This window comes from Carcharodon carcharias, chromosome 16 (genome assembly GCF_017639515.1).
Source record: "Carcharodon carcharias isolate sCarCar2 chromosome 16, sCarCar2.pri, whole genome shotgun sequence".
Lineage (NCBI taxonomy): Eukaryota > Metazoa > Chordata > Chondrichthyes > Lamniformes > Lamnidae > Carcharodon > Carcharodon carcharias.
This window is the reverse complement of record NC_054482.1, coordinates 44,283,728-44,295,538: the sequence shown is the minus strand read 5'-3', so window position 1 is coordinate 44,295,538 and position 11,811 is coordinate 44,283,728. Positions and strand designations below refer to the sequence as shown.

At 46.2% G+C, this 11,811-nt stretch overlaps 1 protein-coding gene across 1 annotated transcript in view; it reads left to right on the top strand.

Annotated features, from left to right (window-relative positions):
• The first annotated feature begins 9,527 nt into the window (after positions 1-9,527).
• niban1a (niban apoptosis regulator 1a) overlaps positions 9,528-11,811 on the top strand; it is a 182,494-nt gene continuing 180,210 nt past the window's right edge. The window contains exon 1 of the mRNA XM_041207805.1: positions 9,528-9,708. Within this exon, the coding sequence (XP_041063739.1) occupies positions 9,657-9,708 (52 nt within the window). The 5' untranslated portion in view covers positions 9,528-9,656. The remainder of the gene's footprint in view (positions 9,709-11,811) is intronic.

Below are 11,811 nucleotides of genomic sequence, written 5' to 3'. Positions count from 1 at the left end.
GCATGTTGCTTCCAGTACTTATCGTGTACATAGTCCTGTGTTATAGCTTCAACAGTTTCGCACCTCATTTTTAGATATACCTGGTGCTGCTCCTGGTGTGTTCTTCTACACTCCTCATTGAACCCTCGCTTGATGGTAATAGTGGAATGAGGGATATGCCAAACCAAACAGTTTCTGATTGTGTTGGAATACAATTCTGATGCTGCTGAGTACCCACAATGACTCATAAATTCTGCATTTTGAAATGCTAGATTTGTTCTGATTCTAACCCATTTAGTACAGTAGTTGTGCCACACCACAAGATAGATGATGTCCTCAGTGTGAAAAAGGGACTTCATCTTGACAAAGAATGTGCAGTGATCACTCCTACCAATAGATGCATCTTCCATTGGAGGTTTGCTAAGAATGAGGTCAAGTAGGTTTCTCCTTTGTGTTGGTTCTCTCACCATCTGCCGCCCATTTAGTCTAGCAGCTATATTCTTTGGGATTAAGCCAACTCAGCTAGTAGTGGTGCTACTGAGTCAGTCTTAGAGATGGGCATTGAAGCCAACAACCAGGGTTCATTCTGTGCCTTTGATATCATTAGTGCTTCTTCCAAATGGTGGTCAACATGGAAGAATACTGATTCATCAGCAAGTAGATTCCTTGCCCATGTTTAGCCTGATACCATGAGACTTCGTGGAGTCTGGAGTCAATGTTGGAGACTCCCAGGACCACTGTGCCACCATGTCTGGTGGGATTGTCCTGCCAGTGGTATTTGTTGGTTGAAAGATATGATTCAGCGAGTATGACTATGTCAGGCTGTTTCTTGACTAGTCTGTGGGACAACTCTCCCAATTTTGGCACGTCCCCAGATGTTAGTGAAGAGAACTTTATAGGTTTCGCTAGTCGAGGTGTGTTTTTGTTTTCTACCTTGTCTGATGCTGAGTAGTAGGTCTGGCTTTGCTTTTATTAGACTTCTTCGTAGCAGTTTGCTAGTAAGCAACTTGCTTGGCCATTTCAGAGGGCAGCTGTGGGTTTGGGCCATGTAGGCCAGACTGGCTAAGAGACATTAGTGAACCAGATGGACTTTACAATAATTGGTAGTTTTATGGTCACCATTACGGATGCTAGCTTTATATTCCAGATTTATTTAACTTATTGAATTTAAGTTCCCAAGATGTAATTTTAACACATGTCTCCAGGTCATTAGTCCAGCTTTTTATGCTACCATACCCTAAAAAAAAAGGGCAAGGCTACTAGTGAATAATATAATTTTTTCACTCTAATCCCTGAATGAATCTTGTGATTTTATACTAAGTTGTAGGGACCTGGAAAGTCAGAAATTCAATGCTTATTTTATGCTGAATGGTCCAATTTCTGTCCAGGGCAGTGACTGGGAATAAAATTAGCCTGGGCTACTGTTGGAGAAAACTCATAAGAGTTCTCACTCAAAATTGTTGTTCAGTGACCCTTGAACCCAGTGGAAAAGTGTGCCTGCTGACATTGGGTGAGGAGAAGATAGGATTCAGCTGCAATGTCCCCTGCATAACATCAACTCACTGCCTAGAATGGGTAGCTTGGAGGATCTCTTCAAATGAAACAATTTATCTGCTACCAACTGGGAAGAATAAGTTAGTCGTGGTTAGCCTCCCAAAACTGATATTATTTTGCAACATGCGGTTTGCAGAAAACAATAGTGAGAGAAACAATATATGTATTAGATAATAGGACTACTCAGAATTGCAATGTAACTTCACTTTATCTCGAGCAAAAAAAACATTCAAAATTGTTTAGTTCAAAAACTCCTACAATGTTATAAACCTTGCAATAACTCACCCATGACTTTGCCGATGTTATCCATCTGCTTTCTGTACATATCTATCTTTTGTTACAGCTAGCATTTGTATATTTACACTTCATAACTGTAGTCACAAATAGCTATGCAATGCAAAAAACATAGGCCCAGATTTTTGTTCCCAAGGTGGGTAACGTGAGTCGGGAAATCTCCCGCTTTTCGCGGACACAGGTTGGAAGCAGCCACAGGGGCTGCCAAGTGCTGAGGCAGACTGGTTAAAAGCCTGCCACCTCAGTTCTTTGGGACTTTTGTCCCAGTTATTTTGTTAAATTTTAGGCCCTCTAACCCTCACACACCATCACTCCCCATGCCATTTCCATGCCAACTAAATGCCAACCCATACCAACCAATGCCCCCACCCACCAGCATGGTCTCTTGTGGTCCCACGCCAACTTATGCCAGCCCATTCCAACCCACGCACCACCCTTGGCCCTTACACCCTCCATGCCAACTCACCCAGCATCCACCATAAGCAGATTTCAGGAGCAACTTTGATATGAAATCATATAAAGGTCTAAATATCTATTAAAACCTTTACTCTATACAAAAAACATTCTCATTCATGAAAGCACATTCAAAATTTCAGGTGCATATTCCCTTATAAAAACAAAGACATTTTTATTCACATCAAAGACAGCTAATCCTTTAACAACCTCTTTGTGCTGTCGATCAAACTATAAACTTACAACCCTTACTGTTGAGTTAATTATAGCTTCTGGAAAATAGCTGAGCATTTACAATGACATATTGATAGCCACTTGTTGACACTGGGTTATAGTAATTACTAGAGCAGTGTTTTTCAATTCTCACTGACAAGGCAATCTGTCTTTTATTTTAATTTTTAAAGGGCTAGGCACTTAAATAACTTCACATCATGATAGTTTTATAGGCATTGTCTGTCCTTTAAGAGCATTTATGTCTTCTAAAAATGTGTGACACCCTAGGCTAATGCACATGCTATGGTGAAAATAGGCTCTGTTTCCTTCATGTGTGCATCACACCTTGTCCCTTTCCCCTACCAGTGAAAATGGGATCCATCAGAAATGGGAGTTGGACTTCCAATTCTAGTCCCGCCCGCCATTTTTAAAAGTCCGCAGAGTCTTAATGACTTTGAGAAAATCTGGCTGCAATGTGAAGACAAAAATGTTGAACATTTGAAATATTTAGCTAGAAGAATTTCAGCGCTTAATAACCAAATATAAGATCTTAGTAATAAATGCTGGCCTTGCCAGTGTTTCCACATCCCATGAATGAATAGAAAAGATGAACCTTTCAGAGTTCACTGTTTTCTTAAGTATCTCAGTTGCAATTTCAAAGGACCATGCCATGCCAGTCTATTGGGGGTTTCCTTTTCCTGTGTCAGTTGTCTTTATCACAAAAAACTGCAGTATTGTAGTTACAAACTGTTGGTAGTGCTGTGCTGTGCAATCCAGTTTAAATGGAAATTGGGTTGATTCTGCTTAACAACAACTTACATTAAAGATGCTATATAAATGTAATAAAATGTCCCAAGGTATTTCACAGAGGCATTATAAAACAAAATATGACACTGGGCCACATGAAGAAATATTAAAACAGATGACCTAAAACTTGGTCAAACAGGGCAGAATTTTCCATGCCCGCTGATGGCAGGTGTGACAGGTGGAGTGAGTGGACAATCTGGCGTGATTGGTTTCACAATGGTGGGAAGGCAGGTCGCGATTGTTCACTCAGCCCACCAATAGCGGGCCGCTTTTCCCGCCATCGGTCATCGGGAACCTCATTGTAATACATCAGTATCTCATTATCAGGCAATTCCGCCAGGTTCTTGCACCCCTGCTGGATTGTCCATCCACATCGGTGGGAAAGCACGCCAGCATGTTTCACAACAGCACAGAGGTGATGTGCACTTGGTGGCCTGGGCTTTGGGTGAACTGGAGGTGAGTGAACAGCATCGTTCTGCAGAGCTCGCCAGGGCTGCCTGTTGCTTTGCAGGCTTCAGGGGCATGGTTGGGTGGGGGGGGGAGTTGCTGGGGTTAAGTGCCGCCCTGCCCAACTGGTGGCAGGGTGAGGCAGAGCAGGGGGCAAGTGCAGCCTTGCCATGAAGGCGACTTGTGAGTGGGGCAAGTGTAGCCTTGCAGAGGCGACTGGTAGTGGGGGTGGCAGTGGGGTGGGGTGTGGTGTTTAAGGGCAGCCCTGCCTCTGAGGTGACTGGTGGCAGGGTGGGGGTGGGGTGGTGGGCAAGGGCAGCCCTGCCCTTGAATATAGCACACAAGCATTTGGGATATGGGATACGGTGGGCTGATTTGGGGTAGGGGATACGGTGGGCAAGGGAAATAGCCACACATTCGGGAAACCTGTAGAAAGTGACCATTCCTCTGCAACTGAGACAGTTTAGGCACAGCTACATTGATATGATTGGGTCGGGATCCTGGCTTATCTGCCCGCTCAAGCAACACAGAGGCATCAAAGTGCCACGAAGTTCTGCAGAGTTGCCTCCCCCCCCAACCCCCCCACCAGCCACCCCCAGCACAAACTGCAAATTCATGAGCACTTTAGTGGACTGCAGAGCAGTTGGACTGCACACGTTGTACCATCTACGTTGGCCATGCAGCAGTCACTGCTGGAGGTGCTCGCAGCCCCTTGCAATGTCAGCATCCCGGTTTGGACAAGTCTCCCCCATGGTTCAAGCTAACAGGGCTGCCATGCAGCACACTAATCTCTGGCCATCCAAGTGGCCAGTACTCTCTGGGAAGTGTCACACTTTAGCAGGACAGGTTCTTACCCATGCTAACCACGTGTGTCTCTTTCATCCTGCAGGAGGAGTACATCAGGATCATGGAGCCTGGTGAACTGGCTGTATGCCTAATGGCCTACAGAGCACGAAGACAACAGAGGAGAGAGCAACTGAGGCTTCTGGCCGCACCGAGAAGCAAACTCAGGAAGAAAGGGCAGCAGGCACTCCCGCACACACTGCCTAAGAGCCACAGCGAGCAATTGCCGGTCAGTGCCTAGCGACACCGAGGGTCTCTAGACGCTGCCTTTCATTCCTGCAGGTGACCGAGAACCAGTGTCGCCAAAGACTGTACATGTCTAGGGAACTGGTCAGTCATATCTGCCAGTTACTGCAGGATTTGGTGCCATGGGGACATGGAGGGCATCCACTGCCAGTGGTTGTGAAAGTGACCACAGCGTTCAATTTCTATGCCAGTGGCTCCGTTCAGGGCTCCACAGGTGACCCCTGTGGGATTTCACAATCTGCCACCCACAAATGCATCCATGAGGTCACAGATGCCATCTTCTCCGTGGCACACAACTTTGTGCATTTTGCCCAGGACTGGGACAGCCAGGATGCAATATCATTGGATTCTCTCAGAACTCAGGTTTCCCAGAGATGCAGGGTGCAATCGACTGAACTCATGTGGTGCTCAGATCTTCATCGCAACACACAATGACTACATCAACCACAAGGAGTTCCATTTGCTGAATGTGCAGCTGGTGTGCGACCACCAGAAATGCATTCTGCAGGTGTGCGCACAGTTTCCAGGGAGTGTGCACCACACCTACATCCTCAGTCGGTCACAAATCCCTGGAGTCTTCCAGGGTCCACAGAGGCTGCAGGGTTGGCTTCTCGAGTACAAGAGGCCATGTGTGGCGGCCTCAGACAACAGCACAGCGGCGCTATGATGAGGCTCATGAAGCAGCTTGCAACTTGGTGAAGCAGACCATCGTGATGTTGAAGATGAGGTTCCAGTGTTCGGATCGGTCTGATGGAGCCCTGCCCTGCAATACAGTCCACAGAGGGTGTCATGCATCATCATCGTCTTGTTGCGCCCTTTACACCCTGGCACTCCAATGGAGAGATAAGCTAGCTGAGGAGGAGATGGAGGAGCTGGAGGTCTCCTCCGATGAGGAGGATGCTAATGGGGATGAGACTGAGGAGGCCCTTGGAGGTGATAATGATGGGGATGAGGCTCTCGCACTGGCTAGACAAGACAGGCATGTTCAGGAGGCCATTATAGCTGCCAGATTTGTGGAGGATGATGATGACATGCAGTGAGGTGTCCCCATAGTTCCTCACATCGCATTTGTGAATGTTTGACTCCAGTCTGGCTTATTACAGCGCGACTACCCTCTGTGAGAATGCTTCTGTCATGGGGACGTGGTGAAGGCCCTAATAGTCATGTGATTGCAGGAGGATGATGATGACATGCCTTGAGGACACTCCATAAATCTTCACACAGCCCCTGAGAATGTCTGACTCTTGTCTGGCTGAGCGCAGCTCGCTTGCACTCCGTGATCAGGGTCATACCATAGAGATGCAGCCATGAAACTTTAGAAGCATCTGATGCTTTGTCCAGCTTCAGCTCCTGAGCCCTTAAGAAGCTGGAGCACAGCATCAGTGGTCACAGATGCTGAAGAGATGGGAGAGAGCCCCTGCATTAAGGGTCTGAGGGCACACCAAGAGAATGAGAGATCTCTGTGGTGTCTGCCCACTACATTCTGGCAGCAATGACCAGCACCGCTGAAGTGTAAGCATCAATAATGTTTCCAGGGAATGTGAGGCTCGACCATCACTTTGGTCTGAAGGCTGCACAGAACACAGGGAAGAGGCCCTGGACTGAGATACCTGTCTTTATCTTGTGCAGAAATGTTCAATGTCTGAGTGACATGAACACTGCTCATCAGAACAAGGAGCCATAGGCAGGGAGACATTATTGGGAGTTTATTGACAATAGTAAACATTAAGTACAAATGATTAACACCTATGCCAAGGCTGTGCAAATAATTCTCCGCACTACATCTTGGTGCTCCCTAGACATCCACAGCGGAGATGGAGGCAGCTTACTGACTGCTACATCCTGTCTGTGATGACCTTGGCAAATGTCCTCTGCAGGACCGAGACTTAGAGGGCCCTGGACTGCTTTCAGGAGTCCTGCTGTGTGGCAGTGACACCCTCCTCGACCTGTGGAGCTGGAGCTGCTGGGGTCACAGTCAGATTGGCCGGACTCTCTTGGAGTCACCTGGATGGATGGGCCCGGAGTGCGCACCTACGGATCCTCCTCCCTATGGGTGCCCAGGGGCCTGAGGCTGGATCCTTGAGGAGCAGGGGTAGCTGGAGTGAGATCAAGCTGCCCAGCACCCCTCTCAGGTACACACTGCTGGAGGTCAGTTGAGCCTGCACAGCAGTGCAAGAGCAAAGTCCTGGACCAAGGTCACCCTGGTGGCTGCCATCCTACCAGTGTTGACCTTGGTGCGTTGACATGCCGGCGCTATCACCTCAGACTGCGGACAGACTACTCCATCGTGCCATGCAACCTGAGGAGTGCAGCGGACACCCCTTCCTGATGTTCCCAATCTTGCCTTTGCAGCTCCAGCAACTGTGACATGATCAAGTCCAGAGGCTCGTCATCTGACTCGGACTCAGCAAATATCTGGCCTCCAGCAGTCCTCTGAGTGCTGGGGACCTGGGATGTCCCTGCCACCACCTGAAGTGGATCAGAAAGTGTGATGTGCTCACTGGATTGTGATCCCGGGGCCACACTAAAGCTAGGCCCCACCGAGGTGTGTGTGTCTGCGTTGGTGGAGGGTGTGGGTGAGCGCTGTGACGGGAGTTCAGGGAGGGTGCCTCCATATTCCTCGTCAGAGGTTTCTTTGGAGCTTGATTGGAGACCCTGTGTCATGGACTCTGTCGGCTGTTTCCCTGATGTGCCTGAGAAAGTAAGGAGAGATAATTAGTCCATGGCAATGGCCTGTGAAACAGGACACATCACTCACAGAATGGTTGTCTGATGGATGTTGCATTGCTGGATCCTCACTTGGTAGAGCACTGCTGACCTCACCGTCAGCACAGGACCGGTCCAGATGCTCACCGGCACTGTATGACTCTGTTTTCAAAGTCTGTGAGGACCTTGATTTCGGACATTCCGCCACCAATCTGCAACCGCTCCCTCTTGTGTGCCAGCTTGTCCTGCATGGATAGAGATGGAGAAAGAGTAAGCAGGACACCTGCCAGGCCAAATGATAAGTATGCCTGGTATGTGTGGGTGGGGAATGGTCCTATGGACGGAATGAGGACAATGATGGTGAGTATGAGAGAGTGAATGATGATGTCCCTTGAACTGACAGTGAGTGCGGGCCTGTGGATGTGTGATGGGTTTTCAGTGTGTGGGATGAAAGTGATGAGAAGAGTGACTTACCCTGGCAGAATGGAGGAGATCATTCATCATCTTGTGGTAGTGGCTGGCTGTCCTCTTTTGCAGGGCGTTGGCACTGACCACTGGTGCCACTGCCTCCCAAGCCGGGTTAGTGCTGTTGCTCCCCATCCTGCGGCCAGAACTGGGGTAGAGGACATCACAGTGAGCTTCCATGGCATCCAAAAGTCACTCGAGAGACATGTTGCTGAATCTGGGGGCTGCAGTCTTTTTCAGTTTCAGGGCCATGTGTTCTGTGCTATTTGGAAAATTGCACAATATGATAACAATACTTGTGGAGGCAGCAGATATTCACGATGGAGATATTTTTATGTGCATTCCTTCGCACTTGCAAGGACATTGCTGAAGTAAGTACAATATACAGTATTAGCGAATTGTGCTGGGACCACATAAATCATGCATTTGCAAGACTAATCACAATTCTAAGCAACTTTCTAAAGATAATTCATCAGGACAAATTTAAGAATGCCAAATTTCAAAATTTATTTGGAACAGAAGAAGAATCGTATTGGACTTGAATCATCAACTCTGTTTCTGGTGAGTTGGAAGCACTGAGATGTGAGCTTGCGGCTGGACTTTAAACATTGCGCCTAGTGTGATGCTGTGGCAGGGTGATGGCGGGTGGGTGACTGAGAGCCCGCCTGCCATGGAAACGGCATGTTTGGAGTGCATAAATAATGAAGTGGGCTTGGGCCAATATGGTGTTAAAAACCCACTATCGCGGCCAGTGGGTAAAAGTGCCTTAAAGGAGGAAAGCAAAGCAGAAAAGTGGAGGGTTTTGGGAAGAAATTCTAGAGCTTAGGGCCTTGGCAGCTGCTGACACAGCCACCAGTAGTGGAACAATTGAAATTGGGGATGCTCAGGAGGCTGGAATCATAGGAGTGTAGATATCACAGAGGATTGTAAAGTTGGAGGAGATTACAGAGACAGGGAGAGGGCCAGCCCATGGAGGTATTCGAAAATAAATGAGAATTTTCAAGAAAAGCAAAATGCTGGAGATCTGAAATAAAAACAGAAAGTGTTGTAAAAACTCAGCAGGTCTGGTAGCAAATGTGGAAAGAGAAACAGAGTTGATGTTTCAAATCCAATACGACTCTTCTGTTCAAATAAATTTTGAATTTGACATTCTTGCATTCGTCCTGATGAATTATCTTTAGAAAGTTGCTTAGAATTGTGATTAGTCTTGCAAAAGCGCGCGGTATTATTTATGTAGTCCCAGCACAATTTGCTAATACTGTATATTGTACTTACTTCAGCAATGTCCTTGCAAGTGCGAAGGAATGCACGTAAAAATATCTTCAAACGTGAATATCCCGCTGCCTCCACAAGTATCGTTATCACTTTGTGCAGTTATCCAAATACTATCGCTTTGGTCGGAATTATCCCCTGTTCGTTATTCTTGTGTGGGACCAGTCTAATTGATTTTGAGAGGAAAGGGGTGGAGCGAAGGCGGTGACTTCAGGAAGTTGCTTATAATAGAGAGAACACTGTACTGGGGAACATTCGCTGCACCGTGGACAGCGAAGGACAGACGCAGCCCTGCAGAAAGTTGAGATCCCGTTTTATAATCAACGTTGCGAGAAAAAAAGAAAGCATTCTGCAACCAGATTTACTTCCCTGGCAGAATGGGTGGATCTGTTTCCAGCTTGGATGAGAACAGATGCAATTATATCAGAGGTGGGAACGATTTAATTGCAAAGATGAAACTTACTGCGTTGTGGCGTGACGGGAAAATTACTGTAACTCGATCTGATGAACTGTTCAGTAGATGTTAACTTTTGGTAAGATAGGACAGGCTTGGATGGAAGTTGAAGCGACAGTGAAGCGGCAGTGTTGTGAAGCGCTGGTGCAAGAAAGTGCAGTCAAAGAAAGTAGCTCTTTTTCAGAAAGTAAAAATGCCCAGGAGGTAGTATGTCGCTTTTTGGAAGACGTGCCCCCTAGTCCTGTGCAGATATCCCTTAGAATCATTCTCCGTTATAATCAATTCCTTTTTAAGATCCATATGCTTTGCACCAGCAATTTTACATCCAATAGAACAGTGAAATAAGATAATATTTGGTAAAGTTTAGTGCAATTGTCAACGTGTGTGGGGAAGGAGAGAGGCAACTCTCCGCTGTGGAAGGTATGATTCATGCCGAGAGTTCCATTGCCCACATGATGATGTCTTACTAAATAAACTTTAAAAAGCAGATATTTTTCCAGTTCAAGGATTATTTGTTTCATACATAAAAAGGGTTCACTTTATTTATATATACAGAAGGATTAATTATTAACGTGTCGCAGTATTTTACTTTTATTTTAATTATTAACGTGTTGTGAGAAAGCCCTGTAAGTTAAACTTTTCAAGTGCCTTTGGCAACCAGTTTCTGCTCCTTATTTCCAATGTGTAGAAATGGTAGCAGGACTGTAATCTGAAGTTTTGGCTGTTGCTTATGCTCTGTGTTTGGATGTTGCTGTTGGTGCAGTTCAACAACTGAGGATTAGAAAAGGCGATCGGTGCTTTAGGATTTTGGGTTATTGGGGGGGACTGTAACGCATTATAAATTGTCCTCTCGGTACAGCTGTCAGGACAAAGGAGTAAGTCAGCTATGTTGAATTGGTATTGGGACTCAGTACCATCAGGTGCATCGGTGGAGTTGTGTGACAAAAGCAGAAAACGCTGGAAATACTCAGCGGCCTGGCAGCATTTGTGGACAGAGAAACCGGGTTTCGGTTTCAGGTCTGTGACCTTTCTTCAGAACTAGATTTGGCAATCGGAATTCCAAAGCAGTAAGTGTGGATTCTGCCAGACTTGCTGTGTGCTCCCAGCAATTTCTGTTATTATTTCAGGTTTCCAGCGTTTGGGTAGATCTCATTATTACAGGGCAGGAGCTAAGGGTCCAAGCATGGAGCTTTCTGTCAGTACTTTTTGTTAAACGTCTGCCTTCCCAATAAAGTCGTGCGCAAACTCGTGCGTCTCAAGTATGAAGCCTTTTGTCGATATTTTCTTGCTCGTCAACTGCCTTCTTGATAAGGTTGTCTCTGCAGCAATTTCCAGAACCAGTTCTGGGTTATTAGACTTAGTTGTTGACTGATCATAATAGTAATTGGTGTCATTCCAGGTCTGGCAGCTAAAATTCACATTCTTGGTAAACTTAACGATGAAACACCAAGAACACTCTCAGACGGAGGAGACGTGGCGTTTGGTACGCGAACACATTCATACCGATTCCTGTACTTAATCCACCAAAGTCCCTCTGCATTCAAGCTGCACTCTAGCGTGCTTCCCAAACATCTGCTAACAAAAGGAAGAAATAAGCAATGCTAATAAATTTGGAACATGTCGGTGGGAAATGCCTTATGGTTACAGCATCGAAAATATGAAAAGCCCAAGTCTCTGTGGGCGTATTGCACCCCCTTGACTTGCTGACACTAATGTGGACTTGGCGTATTGCTGTGGTATCATACTGTTTGACATAATGCTTAGAGAGCTCAACACTAACCAAATGGCCACCTTTATTTACGTAGTTGTAGTGCTAGCTATTAACTTTAATCAATCATGTGGATTTCCATTTGATCTTTGGCCCTGGATAATATGCTGTCCTCCTTGCTGCAGCTACAGTTTCCCGTAGTCTTCCCTTAGGTCCAGGATTCGACATTCACTGCTTGACATGCCCCTTGTCAATTCTAGTTCACTGGTAACAGTTTTCTGATTGGAAGATACATTTATCATGTTAAATAAATTGAAATAAGTATACTTTATTTGGACTTTTAGCACCGCACACAAGAGAACCTGAAATA